The 15,678-nt window shown below is 40.7% G+C and overlaps 3 protein-coding genes across 3 annotated transcripts in view; all 3 read right to left on the bottom strand.

The window, feature by feature from the left end:
* LOC109475752 (microtubule-associated protein 2-like) overlaps window positions 1-12,928 on the bottom strand; it is a 50,955-nt gene extending 38,027 nt beyond the window's left edge. The window contains exons 1-7 of the mRNA XM_019776514.1: window positions 10,534-12,928; window positions 8,512-8,655; window positions 4,651-5,574; window positions 4,323-4,379; window positions 2,720-3,733; window positions 1,719-1,987; window positions 772-810 (exon numbers count right to left, since the gene is read on the bottom strand). Coding sequence (XP_019632073.1) covers window positions 772-810; window positions 1,719-1,987; window positions 2,720-3,733; window positions 4,323-4,379; window positions 4,651-5,574; window positions 8,512-8,655; window positions 10,534-12,928 — 4,842 coding nt within the window. The remainder of the gene's footprint in view (window positions 1-771; window positions 811-1,718; window positions 1,988-2,719; window positions 3,734-4,322; window positions 4,380-4,650; window positions 5,575-8,511; window positions 8,656-10,533) is intronic.
* A 558-nt stretch (window positions 12,929-13,486) lies between these two features.
* LOC109475751 (cardiomyopathy-associated protein 5-like) lies at window positions 13,487-15,112 on the bottom strand (the record flags this gene model as incomplete). The annotated part of the gene is made up of 1 exon (XM_019776513.1): window positions 13,487-15,112. A coding segment is annotated over exon 1 (1,626 nt), but the record flags the coding sequence as incomplete, so codon positions are not given.
* A 293-nt stretch (window positions 15,113-15,405) lies between these two features.
* LOC109475750 overlaps window positions 15,406-15,678 on the bottom strand; it is a 41,693-nt gene continuing 41,420 nt past the window's right edge. Inside the window, exon 4 of the mRNA XM_019776512.1 lies at window positions 15,406-15,602. Coding sequence (XP_019632071.1) covers window positions 15,406-15,602 — 197 coding nt within the window. The remainder of the gene's footprint in view (window positions 15,603-15,678) is intronic.

Here is a 15,678-nt window from a genome sequence, read left to right as displayed (position 1 = left end):
GACCAGAATCAAATTTTTTTTTTTTGCAAATCAGAAAAAAACGAAGAGGCGAATCCGAGAACCAACAAATTAAATTGGTGTGGCCTAAGGGCTAAAGATTATAAGATTCATCAGAAACTAGAAAAAAGCATTCGAAAGATTAAGAATAAAACTGTGGGAATTTTTGATTTCATATGCTTTTAAGAAAATTTCTTACTATTGCATCTACTGTTTTGTCTTCTAACCAAAAGGAAGAAATGGTTCAAGCAATACATTGTATATGTATGTGACACAGTTGTACATGCCAAAGAAATGAAAAGATTACTTGAGTGGTCAAAGGGTTGAATAGAGAGTCATGGAAGGATGCAATTACTATATAAAAATATAAATGTCAATAATGGAAGATAGGGGTTAATACTTTGAAAATGAAAAGAAGGTGAAACATTTTCATGGAGAAAAAGGAATGAACAGCAATACATAAAATTACATAAAATTTAGCAGAAAACATAACTTGTTAAAAGCATTCAACACCAGAAAATAGAATGAATCTGCTGGTTTGGAATTATTGTCAATACAATGAGTTTATTGGTTATAACTTATATGTTATCATCTTTAAATCACTGTTAAAAACCTTAACCCATTTACCAAACCAACTCACACTTTAACTGATAGGCAAATTAGTCCATATTGATAATAATTAGATTTTCATCAGATTCTTGTTTCTTTTAATAAGATAATTATAGCTTCTCTGGCAAAATGGCAAAACAAAATTAAACTTGTTCACAGACTCACCGGAATCTTACTTGAAGAAAGGGCAAATCTCTTAATATCCTAATGAAACAAAAAGTGTTTTCAACAAGTTATATGACCACTGTCAAACTGTAAAAATATCAAAGGTAAACTCATTTTTTGCATCGTTCAATGCTACACATGTATATGTACATGTAAGAATAGGATTTAGAACATCCATGTCAATAGAAAAAGGTTTTTAGAGAGTAGTCACTATGGTGTTTGTTTTGGTGTGGCCTTTAAGCTGTAGGATACGAGTGGATAAAGCAGAATAATAGAACTGAATTTGGGATATTAAGAAACAATTATTCTTCTGCAGTGCATCTGCATAGTCTTTTCCAGATTTTCTAGGTGCCCTTCAAAGCAACACATACATGTATTTCTGAGCAAGCCTTGATGTACATGTAGTGGATGCGAGCATAAAATACATACAGTACTGTAGTCAGTATCCAAGTTTGTTGCCACATATTTGTCTAAGTGTGTGTAGAGGAAAACATTGCTTCAAGTGCATGTATCATCATGTATTGCCCTATCAAACTAAACAAAGCTGTTCAGTAGCTACAATAATGTAGTACATTTACATGAATTTGAGCTAGAACCTGGGGTAGCTGCATTGTGATTTATCTGCAATTCAGGTAAAATACTGACAGACCTGGCAGTCCAGAACCTAAATTACATGTATCAAACATGAGAAAACAAGGGTGGCCTCCAAACTGGGAATATTATGATTCTTAGAAGGAGCAGCATTTTCAAGAAACCAGTCTAGAACAGTCAGTGGACCTCAGCAATTCAGCTAACACCATCATCATGTTTTAATGTAGTCAGCTTCAAAATTATCAAATCATAAATGATGGAGAAAAACAGCAAAGTGCCTAACTTTGACCAAAAGCACTGACAGCAATGTCAACCAAAAAAAATATGATGACTGCAAACATGAAGACCACACAAACCTTGCCCTCCTTCTTCTTAGCCTCCTCCTTCTTCTTTGGCTCAGGTGTAGGTTTTGCAGCTGCAACATCTTCAACAGGTGTCTCCTCAGGTGGCTTCTCAGGTGTCTCATCAGATGTCTCTTCCAGCAGTTTTTCAGGTGTCTCGGCAGGTAACTTTTCTGGCGTCTCTGCTAACGGTAGGGTCTCCGGTGTCTCGGCTGGTAACGTTTCGGCCTCGGAAAATGTCGGCGTGGTCTTTTCCACTGGTAAGTCATCAGGAGCAACCTCTCCTGTAAAACATTTTCAAACTGACTGTTAGCAAATGTTAAAGCTTGCAAGAATACAAGGTCTACATTTTTTATTCTCCTGTAACACAACAATTAACGTGTTTACAGTAGTAAATACATAGAAAATGTAACCTCATGTGAAGTGTGAACATTAATCATAATAATATATTATTTGAATATTAAATAGCATGCAATATTTGTATGATACAGATGTGCTCCGTGTTGTTCCTTTAATTTAATAAAATTGTGTAGAGATAGTTGATTTTAGTGTGACTTATCATTTACAAATAATGTACATGTGTGTGCTGGCATTGTAGAGAACTGCAATAGTCCACATACGAATGTTAAGGAAAAGGAGAACAAAGTATAAGGAAAACGTAACTGCTCTTGGACATTCAGAGCTGCTTGTACGTCATGCCATGCTGTAAATAAAGTTGAAACAAAAATAAGGAATACAAAACTTAAACATAGTTCATCAACATCAACAGTATACCAAAAGGAACACACAAATGAAAATTAATTCTACAGTCTGTGATTAATCAAAAATAAATCCCACTAAGAAAAAGCAGGGGGCTCCTGTGGTTGAAAAGTGGTGCAACGCAACATCTAAAGCAGAACTGAACAATAATCAGGGTAGGTAAGTTTAGGTAGCAGCAGTGATTGCTTTTCTACTGTGCCGGTGCAGTGTGAACGAGATTCAGAAGGTGGCGCCAGTGACGTCAAGCCATCCCAAACCTTTTGCTTCCCCGAAGCTTCCAAAGATGGCTCCGGCTCCCAGAGCTGCTGCGAATTCTGGCACTTCCTTGGTGAGAACGACGTCCTCTGCCTGGTCAGCCTCCTCCATGACTCCCCTCTGCATGGCCAGCTCGTCCGGGGTCGGCATGGCCTCCTCCGTGGAGGGGGTGACAGGTTTTTCTGCCATGGCAGCAGCTAGCTCTGGAGAAGCAACCTCTTCCTCGCTAGGAGCCTCAGGTGAGAGCACACGAGCCTCTCCAGGCTCAGTAGAAAACACATGAGCCTCCTCAGCATCAGGAGAAAGCACATGGGCCTCCTCAGCCTCAGGAGAAACCACACGGTCCTCCTCAGCCTCAGGAGAAAGCACATGAGCCTCTTCAGCCTCAGGAGAGAGCACATGGGTCTCCTCAGCCTCAGGAGAAAGCACATGGGCCTCTCCAGGTTCAGGTGAAAGCACGCGAGCCTCTCCAGGCTCCTCAGTAATGAAAGCAGCAACCTCTGGCTTATCTTCAGCAGTGTCCATCTTGGTCTCTACTTCTCCTGAGACAAGTCTGGCTTCTTCTTCTTCTTCTCTGGCTAATTCAGCTTCCTCCCTGGCAAGCTCCCTGGCAAGCTCCTCTTCCTCCAGAGCTAATGCCTCTTCATCCTCTGGGGACAGGGTCTCTTGGGGGGCTGGTTCTGGTGGCATGGAGACAGGCTCAGCTGGCACAGCAGTGGGCTCAGTTGGCATGACAACAGGCTCAGTTGGCATGGCAACAGGCTCAGTTGGCATGGCAACAGGCTCAGTTGGCATGGCAACCTCCTCAGCAGGCACACTGACGTCTACCTCTCTCTCAAAGTCCTCGTCTGGAATTGCACTTTCTTTGGGAACTTCTGCAGGCATCTGTACCTCCTCTGCAGGCACGGAAACTGGTGCTTCTTTTATCTCATCTTCCTCCTCTTCTCTGGAAATACCTGGAACAATGTCGGGCTGCGGCACCACCTGGTCAGACGGCTGGTCAGCAAACAGGTCTTCTGCTGTAGCAATAAGAACAATTGCATTCTACTAACTCTGCTACTAGAACAGTTAGGCAAAGAAACACCTGAGTTTCAAATATCATCTGCCTAACTGCCTTGGACCTACATGTACATAGTAACAAAGCAGCAGTGCCACACAGTGGCACTAAGCAAAACTGCAACATGCCATCCTTCTTACCTGATTTCCCACATAGAAATGCCATATTATATCATAATTAACATCATCAATGGATGAGGACATGTTAAACATTTTGACATAACGGGTAACAAACATTATATTTTGTACAACAACAAATGAATGAAATGCAACATAGTTTACATTGTAACAAAAATTGTATTCTTGACAGAAGAGAATGAAGTACATGTATAAACATTTCTGCAATACTACTATAATGTGCTAGGAGGAGTGTTGCTAAAAAGTAGTCCTTAGTCAAACAATATTGACACTTAACACATTTTTACAGCTTGATGAAGTGCATTCTGAGAGACGACAAAAGATGAACATTTGACATCCACATTAAGCAATACATAACATTTAGTAGAAAATGGAATGAAACATTAACATTTAATATTTTTGGAATTGTACCCTGTTGAAGTGGTTTCTCCTCTTCAGGTTGTGACACAGGTACATCCACATGTATGGCTGCATGTTAGGAGAGGAATGGTTATATATTAGAACATTACTTCACTTTCTATAACTGAGACTTCTTAAATACTGAACTGTTGACATTTACCTTTATCTCAAAAACTCTTAAGATCAATTTTTGCAGTATTTATCCAACTGGAATTTCTATAAGTGATTACAATTACATACAAGAACTTGAATGTGGAAACTTGTTAACCATAAAATGCATTTTGTAAAATGGCTTGCAGTGAAAATTAGGTGAAGATTTGTGACAATGTCAATAAAATACCATCTTCTTCCTCTTCCTCTGATTCAGATTCTTCTTCCTGCTGTTCCAGGTCTTGTTCATCTTCCCGCACCTCAGCTTTCCTCTGCTGTTCTGGGAACTGTGCTACCTCCCTTTCTTCTTCTTCCTCTTCATCATCAAAGGCCGCGTTGACCAGCCCACCAACCATCATTGGCGGCTCCTCCTTGTCAGGAAAGGCATCTCGTGCCTCTTCATCCAGCTCCTCTACATCCATAGGTTCCTGTGGAAAAGCTTGTTCCACCACTTTGTCTTCCACACCGAAGGGTTCATTTGCCGTTTCTGGCTGCCTGTCAAATGGATTTAGGGAAGCCGCAAACGGATTTGTGGACGGCTGTGCCCACTGAGCGGGCGGGGCTTCCTCTTTTGCTTCCCAGGGAGAAACTCCAGGCTCCACATTCCCATTGTCAGGCTGGACGTTAGCATTGGCAGCAGCAGGTTCCACATTCTCGTCCTCAGATTCAGGTTCTGAATCCTTATTCGCAGGCACTGATTCAGACCAAGCTGGTGCTCCCCCGGACCAGGCAGGCGGCTCCCTTTGTACAGGTTCTGCCATCTCCACCATCGACGAGAAGCCCACCTCCTCTGGCTCATAATCTTCTCCTACCTTGTTACCCTCATTATCCAACTGCACGTCTCCCTCATTAGCATACACAGGCCTATATCCGCCTAATGACTTTAACCCCTCCTCTTCTTTGGGCCTCTGGAAACTGTACATGTCGTCATGTTGTCCAGGTGAGGAGGGAGGAAGGACGTCAGGGGGTGCTTTGTCCGTTTTGGGCGGACCCATGTCGTCCAAATACTGCGCGGCGTGAGCGTGGGAAGTATCCATGAGGCTCACTGCCTCCTGGTTCAGAGCTACAAAGTCGTCCACGGCAGATTCTGTTATTTCATCCTCATTCCTAGGAGCTGCATGCGTGGAAGGTCAAATAATGTGTTAGTAATCAAGGAAGTTCATCTGTGTTGGTGAGTGATCATAGTAAAATATTTTCAACGACCACTGTCGCCTTCATCAGGATAATGAATGAAGTTGAAAATTTGATCTATGTGTAATCTTTGTTTTGGAATAACGTTCAACATATACTAAAACGTGTTACTAACTACATATTGTTTTCAAAATAAATAATATGTGGGAAAATCTTATTATGGGTTCACCACACCACGAAGTGGTGGTGAACCCATATTGCTTTTTCTGATGTTTCTTCTCCTCCTTCTCCTTCTCCTGCCATTTTTTAAATGGATTCAGCTTCTTCATTTTAGGGCCCAAGGTCCTGAAATTTGGTATGGAGGTACAGTGGGCAAATACCCCTAGGCGTTTTTTAAATTATTGTGATACAGGCTTTTAGAATGGTTTTATTTGAGTTTTTTGGCTGTGTTATAGCAAATGTATTACTGTGTTAGTGTGCCTTGTTTACCACGTTTGGGCATGAGTCATCACAATGGAATGCAGGGCATCAACCAATAGGCATGCAGCTTTCCTCTATACTTCTTGCTGATTGGCTGTTGGGATTTAACTTTATTAACACCTGCACAGAGCATTTCCACCTGCACAGAGCATTTCTTGCTGATTGGCTGTTGGGATTTAACTTGATTAACACCTGCACAGAGCATTTCCATACTGACAGTATATATGTCTTTATTCAAGTGTTTTGGTAGGTATTTCAAGCTTTTCTGCTCCAGCATTGGAATGCGGGGCATGAACGTTTTTTTTTTGAAAATCAACAGTTTGCATTATGCAATTAAAAATCCTAACCAATAAAGTAGGGAATAGCTATCCAACTGTTGTTTTAGTTGTATGTTACTTCATATTATAGTTATATCAATGTAAATCATTGTTTTCCCTTGTGTTTCTCATTCTTTCCCTGCCATGTCGTAAAATGTGGTGAACCCATCGCTATATTTGCTCCAAAGCAAATATTGGCCTTTCTAGTTATAATTCTAGTCTTTCATGAGAAGAAGCTGTCCCTTGCAAGGTGTAACATATTACATGTACCTGTCTTAAATATTCAAACGTGCTTAAAATATTACTTCATGAAAAATGTGATTGAACAGTTAAGGTGGACACTTTAGGCAAGCCTTGTGACAAGACAATTGTACAAGTACATATAATAGGAAGCACAGGCACCAAATGATTATAAGCTTGCCTAAAGAGAAGTAACTGTGATGAACTAAAAGCAAAGATGGTAAATCAAAATTGGGCAAGTGAGCTACAAAAATATCACAAATTGGGCAACTGTAACAAACATATCATTGAACTACATGTATAATTGATGTGACATGAAGAAATGAACAACAAAACAGCTAATGCCCAGCACGAAGTTAACAACACAAAAACTAAGACATAACAGAAGCAAACAGCTAACTAAAGGAGTGTTGCCATGTGATAGCCACAAACACCAAAAAGTCTATAAAACGTGTGTGCTTCTTCTAAAGCTGGTGACATATTGACAAACAAGACTTGCAAACCCACAACAATACAACTTAAAAGAGGCAAACAATGCAAATAAGAAGTCTTTTTGAAGGTAAGCCTTATAGGATAGAAATACATGTAAAGAAATCTGCCATTCAGCTTTGGAACCATACCTCATAATAAAAAAAATATATATTATGAGCTGAGAAAACTTACAGGGCTCATGACTGCCACTGGTTTGGTGGCAAATGCGCCCAGAATTTTGACAGGTGCGACCATATTTGAAATCATGGTAGCATGGTGCGCCAATCAAAAATTAAGACCAACAACTTTGAACAAGAGGTTCTTTGGTTTGTAAGCACTGTGCTTCCCTGTGGATTATATTCCCAGGGACCAGTACCAATTATACACACCAAGGGTGAAAACTCAACTGGAAATCTCACTGTGCTGGTTAAAAAGGCTTTCTTGTTTGTTTTAGCTGTGATTTGGTTGGGGAAATGCTTTAAGAAAATATGATGGTAGCTACTCGTAACTTAGATTTTCATATATTAATGACAGTAATTCCTAATAGGCTTACTTGCTTCAAGCTCCAGGTAGAAAATGCATGTAGAGTCTGTATCAATTTTTTTCTTGTTGAACTTAGTGGGGAACCTTAACAAAATTACGTGGAAAAAAAAAACAATTAGGACAATATTTTTCTGGTGGTGCGCCTAGATTTTTGCTGGTGCGCCCAATTGTTTTGGGCTAGGAGCACAGTGCTCCTAAGTCAAAAGTTAGTCTGGAGCCCTGACTTACATAATTATTTGTAAAATTTGATGGTGCATACATTTGTAGTGCACTTTTATACTACGTTTCACTCTGTAAGACCAAAGCTGTATTAGAAAACCTCACATCTGTCATTAAATATGTACAAATGTAGCTTGAGTTGGGGTTCCAAAAACCATCAGCTAATCAGATTGCTTGTAACATGCCAGTGGTCGAAATACTTTTTTTCAGTGCTCTGCAATATTGCAGAAGAGTAAAAATTTTGTTCTGCAATTTGGAAATACTTTCTGCCAATACACAAGCCTCCATACTACAATCTTGCAGGTTTATAAGCATGAACTATTGATTGATATGCAAATTAGTGAAGACAAATTTTTGGAAGTCCAAAAGGAAACAAAAGATAAACAAGTCAAGACAAGGTTTATGCAAATTAGTGAAGAAGCTACTGTTGTTTCAGAACAGGAGCTTAAGTGTTGTCTGTCCTTGGGGCCAAAAGCATCAAATCCCAAGTGCCAATTTTTCCTGCTGCAAAATTGCAGATTGTATAAATTTTTCTTCTGCAATCTTGAAAATCTATCTGCAGATTGCAGACTGCAGACAGGTATTTCGAACACTGCATGCATATGCCAGGCAAAGAACAACCAATCACAAACGTGTACAGATTCACACACCCTGGCGGTCAGTATGTCCCATAAAGTCATCCATGTCCGCGGTCTCGGGAGGCGGCGTGACATCTTCCGGACTGCGGTCGAAATTGATCAGGCTGGCCTCCAGGGGAGGGGGGTGGTCGTCGAAAAGTTGGGGCTTCTGTGATACTGAAGGTTGGAGGAGGGAGTTTAACACTACAATGTAGGTTGTCATCATTCTAATGTACTTGTAACTAACACTTGTTCATGTATAACAAATACCAAACAAATTGCTAAAGATACTAGATATTACACAGTTTGCTTCTTGAAAATTGCTGATTCAGAAGCAACCTAGTTGTACATACTAGACAACATAAAGCAAAACTTTAGAACAGAAACTGGAACTGAGGAGGGCTCTATCATTAAACTCGAAACAATGACATCAGAAGAACCAACAATACAGGCCATGAAATAAATGTCAAAATTATGAAAGCACCATACGAAGCCAAGATATGAAATATAATTCAAAAGAATAAAATAAATTAAAAACCTTCTAAAACAGAAATCTAATAACTTTCTGGAATAACAACAGAAACCACAGCATAATGGAAAATCCATTTGAGCAATTTTGATCACAAATACATTTGGGACTGTCTAACATCACAGATTCCTAAAATTTTTAAAGAAAGATTTTTCCTTTCTCTCCCTAATATACATTTTTGTATACATGACATGTATGATAATGCTATAAAATAAACATCCCCTTGGAGGCCCCAACACTTTTATGGTCTCCAAAACATATGTTACGGAATAATTCATTGTGCATTAATACCTTACACAACCACATGTCATTCTGGACTTATCAAGGTGATCAAGACGAGGTTATGATATGCAAAACTAGTGACTTTCCTGTATATGAATAGAACACGTAGCCAACTAGTTATTTATGAAATATATAACCTATAATAATTGTAGTATTCTAACAAACAACTACAATGTATCATGAGTGGGGAACACACATTTACACAGATAAGGCCACACCAATTTAATTTCTTGGTTAACGGATTTTTCTAGAAAAATAATGGAGTGGGCGGGCGAAAAAAATAAAAAAATAAAAACAGGCATAGGCATCCTATTATGGCCCAAAATGGTAAGATAGGACCCATGAAGTCAACACACCAGGCTGGTTCAAAATTTAAACAATGAATTTTGAACTTTTAATGATACTACTGCATTGAAAGATGGAATGACTGTAACAAGTAGTAAAGAAAAGGACTGTTTCCAACTGTTCAGGGCAAAATATGAGCATTTTGCAGTTGATTCTGAATTTTTATTTTTATTTGCAAATCAGAAAAAAACGAAGCGGCGAATCTGTTAACCAAGAAATTAAATTGGTGTGGCCTAAGCACTGACAAAAGCAGGGTTGACAAATTTAAAGTAGATGTCAAAGCTGCAGGCCTGGGACAAGGGAATTACTACGAGTATGACATCTACATGTAACAACAAGCAGACCATCTGAAATAAAACTGTGGTGTAAGAAATATTTTTGCACAATCAAGTACTTTGTTACAAAGAGAAGCCTTCAGCAGTCCTGTAGTCCTTCTCTCTGTTGTTAATGAACACTTTAAGAATCTGTAAACCTGCAAAAGTGCTTATCAAAGAAAGTAAATACAGAGGAAAGAGTTGCTGTAAGCTGGAAGGCTATGTACATGTACAAGTATGAGAGCACATATAGAAACCAAAAAGGCGGTAACTCGCAATTGTGGAGCTGCTTGCAAGAAGCTACAAAAAACAAAGTTTGTCTTCCTAAAAATTGGTCAGTACACTGATTCTGTATTTGACCTGGTATTGGTGTTTGATGCAACCATGAGAAACAATGAACAACCCTTAGAAATGCAAAATGGGTAAGTTTTAGAAAGCGCGGCTTTGACATAGCAGCAGAATGTGGGGGCTTGGCTCACGTGGGTAGTAAGTACATTGACACACGCAGGGACCAGCGGTGGCGGATGGCACTAATATGGCACACTATGTCATTTGGCACAAGAATGAGATGAAAGGTGCGGTAACCTGTTTCGTCATCGGCTGTATGGCACTCCACTGGCCCATTAGACAGCTTTCTTGCTTCAGGAAGGTCTTCCTTTTCTGGTTTGGCCGCCTTCACAACTTCTTCCATTACGACCTCTTCTACCTTTTTACCTGGATGAGCCACCTCTCCATTTACCACCTGCGCTGCAACTCTAGCACTGTCCATGTCTGATACAGATGGCTTGTCTACTTCCTCTTGTTTCTTATCTTCCTCCACAGCCTTCTCTTTATGGTCTTCTTCCTCAGTAAGTGTCTCTGGTGTTGCTGAGGCCATTCCCACGTCCATAGATGTTGGTTGTTGTGGAATTTTATGGCTTGTCCCCACAATGGCCTCTGCAGGTTTTGATGCATCTGGAGTATTCTTTTTCTCATCAGATGTGCCTTTGATGTCCATCCCTTCCTCCTTGCCAGTCTCCCTGATGTCTGTTTCCTTCTCTTCTTTTCCCCTTTGTTGGTCATCAGGGATTACTTTCTCATTGCTATCCTTTTTCGGCTCAGCTTTTGTAGTGTCTGACTCCTCATCCTTCTTTCCACTTTGCTCTGGAGATTTCGTAGCGCTGGTCTCATCTTTCTGTGCTCCCTCTTTCTTTCCAGCGGCATCTATTTCTTTTTCTGCTGACTTTGAAGCATCCTTATCCACTGTAACATCTCTGTCCGCATCAGCATCTTTCACCTTCTTAGACAAATCATCTAATTCCACCTTGGGTTCAGGGTGATCTTTCTTATATTCAGTCGCAGCCAGTTCCTTCAGCTTCTCAGGCTCTGAAACCTTTTCGGGCTCCTTCTGATCTTTTGCAGATTCCTGTGCTACAGTTATTTCATCAGTAACCTCTGAAGTTGGCTCCGTATCTTTGTCCTTGCTCTGACCTGACACCTTGTTTAATGCTATACTTTCAGCTACTTCCCCCTTACTGCCTTTGCCTGATTTAACAGGTTTTTCAACATCCTCTATTTTGGGTTCACAAACTTCCTTATCCTCTTTGGTTGGCATTTTTGACCCTACGATGTCTTTTATGTCTTTCTCATCTCTTGAATCCGGGATTTGTTTTTCATCTGGTTTACCTTTATCATCAGTGGCCTTCTCTTCTTCTTTACATTTTTGCAGAGGTGCCAGATCCTCTTTAATGGTATCATCATGGGGGTTAGATAATCCCTTATCTACCTCAGGACCTGCCTGGTCTTCTGATCTGGAATCCTTTGATTCTGTCACAGGATGAGGCTTGTCCTTTGATTGCACGGGCTGCTTAGCATCACCTGGTAGATTACTGACCCCCTGGGATGCTTTTTCTTGTAAAGCTGTATCTGGGAAAGCCTTTGCTGCCTGTACACCATCTGATGCAGGGAGCTTGTCAGGAGTGGGGACAGGTGTCTGTTTAGCTTCATCTTTAGTTGGTTCTTGCACATCTGGTTCTGCCGGTAGCTTGGCTTCAACTTTTAGAGGTGGCTCTGATGAGACTTTAGTTTCATCTTTAGCAACTGTTTCCTCGGTTACTTTAGCTTCATCTTTAACAACTAACTTTGAAGGTTCTTTAGCTTCATCTTTTGTACCTACTTCTGCAGTTTTTTTATGTTCATCATCTGGATCTTTTTTATCTGGCTGTGGAAGTTCTTTAGCATCACCCTTGACACCTGACTCTGATGTTACTGCGACAGTTGATTCTAATGATTCTACAGTCCTCTTTTCTGATGCTACTTTAGCTTCAGCTGATAGTTCTTTAGCTTCCTCTTTTGCAAAAGCTTCCGACAATTGTCTAGTTTTATCTTTATCAGCTGGTTCCAATGGTACCTTATCTTCCTTTTCACCAGATGGTTCTGCCTTAGCTTCATCTTTAGCATCTTTCTCTTTATCTTTTACAGCTGCTTTTAAATGTTCCTTAGTTTTGTCCTTAGCAGATGTTTCTGATGGCACTATAGGTGAAACTTTAACATCTGTTTTGGAAGGAGTTTTAGAGTCACTCATGAGAGCTGCTGTTTCTGTTGGTGCCTCATCTAAATCTTTAGCAGCTGCTTCAGGTTGTACTTTATCCCCATCTTTAACAGCTGCTTCAGGTGGTACTTCATTCACATCTTTTGTAGCTACTTCAGGTGGTACTTTATCCATATCTTTTGTAGCTGTTTCAGGTGGTACTTTTTCCACATCTTTTGAAGATGTTTCGAGCAGTACTTTATCCACATCTTTTGCAGCTGCTTCAGATGTTACTTTATCCACATCTGTTGCAGCTGTTTCAGGTGGTGCTTTATCGACTTCTTTTGCAGCTACTTTATCCCCATCTTTTGCAGCTGGTTCAGGTGGTTCTTCATTCACATCTTTTGTAGCTACTTCAGGTGGTGCTTTATCCACATCTTTTGTAGCTGTTTCAGGTGGTACTTTTCCCATATCTTTTGTAGCTGTTTCAAGTGGTACTTTTTCCACATCTTTTGCAGCTGTTTCGGGCAGTACTTTATCCACATCTTTTGCAGCTGCTTCAGATGTTACTTTATCCACATCTGTTGCAGCTGTTTCAGGTGGTGCTTTATTGACTTCTTTTGCAGCTACTTTATCCCCATCTTTTGCAGCTGGTTCAGGTGGTGCTTTATCCCCATCTTTTACAGCTGGTTCAGGTGGTGCTTTATCCCTATCTTTTGTGGCTGGTTCAGGTGGTACTTTATCGACATCTTTTGTAGCTTTATCCCCATCTTTTGTATCTGGTTCCGGTGGTGCTTTATCCAAATCTTTTGCAGCTGGTTCAGGTGGTACTTTATCTACATTTGCAGCTGTTTCAGGTTGCACTTCTTTTGTAACTGTTTCAGGTGGTACTTTTCCCATATCTTTTGCAGCTGGTTCAGGTGGTGCTTTATCCACATCTTTTGCAGCTGGTTCAGGTGGTACTTTATCTAAATTTGCAGCTGTGTCAGGTTGCACTTTATCCCCATCTTTGGTTGCTGGTTCAGGTGCTGGTTCTGGTGTCTGTTTAGCTTCATCTTTAACAGCTGATTCTGGTGACTGTTTAGCTTCCTCTTTAACAGCTGGTTCTGGTGACTGTTTAGCTTCAACTTTAACAGCTGGTTTTTCTGGCTGTTTAGCTTCATCTTTATCAACTGGTTCTGGTGTCTGTTTAGCTTCCTCTTTAACAGCTGGTTCTGGTGACTGTTTAGCTTCACCTTTAACAGCTGGTTCTGGTGACTGTTTAGCTTCATCTTTAACAGCTGGTTTTTCTGGCTGTTTAGCTTTATCTTTATCAGCTGGTTCTGGTGACTGTTTAGCTTCCTCTTTAACAACTGGTTCTGGTGTCTGCTTAGCTTCATCTTTAACATCTGGTTCTGGTGACTGTTTAGTTTTGTCTTTAACAGCTGGTTCTGGTGACTGTTTAGCTTCCTTTTTAACAGCTGGTTCTGGTGACTGTTTAGCTTCAACTTTAACAGCTGGTTCTGGTGACTGATTAGCTTCAACTTCAACAACTGGTTCTGGTGACTGTTTAGCTTCATCTTTAACAGCTGGTTCTGGTGACTGTTTAGCTTCATCTTTAACAACTGTTTTTTCTGACTGTTTAGCTTCATCTTTAACAGCTGATTCTGGTGACTGTTTAGCTTCATCTTTAACATCTGGTTCTGGTGTCTGCTTAGCTTCCTCTTTAACAGCTGATTCTGGTGACTGTTTAGCTTCATCTTTAACAACTGGTTCTAAGGATTGTTTAGTTTTGTCTTTAACAGCTGGTTCTGGTGACTGTTTAGCTTCATCTTTAGCAGCTGGTTCTGGTACTGTAGGACTATCTGTAACAGCAGGCTTTGATTCTACATCAGGTTTAACATCAGCTCCAGATGCTACTTTTACACCTTCACCTGTTTCCACTGTTGTTACCTTTTCTGACAGTGGTTGTGTTTCACACATCTGTTTTAGTACTACCTCCCCTTTCTCTTCAGCTTTAGGCTCTGTTTTTTTGTCAGATTTGCTAACTGCTTTGTCTTCTTTCTCAGTTTCTGTTCTGCAAGTGGACAACCCTACCTGGCCTTTCTTGTCTGGAACTGGCTCAGATTTCTTAGATGTAGCCTCTGAAACTGTTGCTGTTTTCTCTTCAGGAATTTCTTGCTTTTCTTTGAGTGGGTTTTCCTCCAGTCCAGCTGGTAATGTACCTTTTACGGAAACATCTTTTGTGTTTGCCTCTTGGGATTTCTCAGGAACAGGTGTGTCAACGCCCACTGATGATTTTTGACTTTCATCTGTCTTTGATGCACCCGTTGCTACTTTAGGCTCATCAGGAATGATCTTTGTCTCTCCACTGGAAACCTCACTAGAGGATGACATTTTCTGTTTACCATGTGCTTCTGCTGATTTTGTAAGGCCCTGACTTTCTGAATTTAAAATTTTCTGTACTGCCTTGTCGTCTGTTTCAGGTGTTTTGTCTTTGCTGCTTTCTGCTTGCTCAGACACAGCAGGTCCCCCCTCTTTTTCTCCTCTGTGCTCTTCCTTGCTCTCCTGTGGTGTGGGTTTCTCAGCATCCTTGCTGTCTTGTGTAGGCACTTTCTCTGGTTCAATTTTGTCTGCGTCAGCAACATTTTTACAGCCTGCCGTGGGCACAGACATGCTGACTTTCTCATCATCTGTGATATTGGCAACACTGGTAGTAACACTAGGTTTTTCATCTATCAAAACTTTTGCAGTATCTAAATGGCTTTGACCTTCGCCTGAAAAAGGTTTTGAAGGGGAAGCAGAGTCTGCTTTTTGTTCCTCAGCTACTGTACTTTTTTCAGCAGCAACAACCAAGCTTTCAGAAATAGGGTCTTTATGAGTGGTACCAAGGGTGTCATCATTTTCATTCACATCCTTTGCGTCACTGGCTTGGACCTTGGCGTCACCTTGGTGAACGCATTTGGCATTCAATGTGGAGGGCTGCGACTCTTCTTGCCCTTGTGAGGCTGACGTAGATGGGCACTGACCAACGTTGTCCACCGTAGCAGCAGATTTGACACGTGGATTGTCCGTTTTCTCCTCCCTTTCTGATTCCCCTGTCCATCTGTCTCACTCTTCATGGCACCAAAGTTTGCGTTCACCTCTTTTTCACTGACACTACCTGCTAACAGTAAACAGATTCCCAATGTTGTATACCCTACATCAGTATCTATCAAGCCAATTTCTCATCATCTACAATA

The sequence above is a fragment of the Branchiostoma belcheri genome, unplaced genomic scaffold (genome assembly GCF_001625305.1).
Source record: "Branchiostoma belcheri isolate BF01 breed outbred unplaced genomic scaffold, Haploidv18h27 scaffold35, whole genome shotgun sequence".
Lineage (NCBI taxonomy): Eukaryota > Metazoa > Chordata > Leptocardii > Amphioxiformes > Branchiostomatidae > Branchiostoma > Branchiostoma belcheri.
The sequence above is the reverse complement of the archived record's forward strand: the minus strand, read 5'-3'. Positions and strand labels throughout refer to the sequence as shown.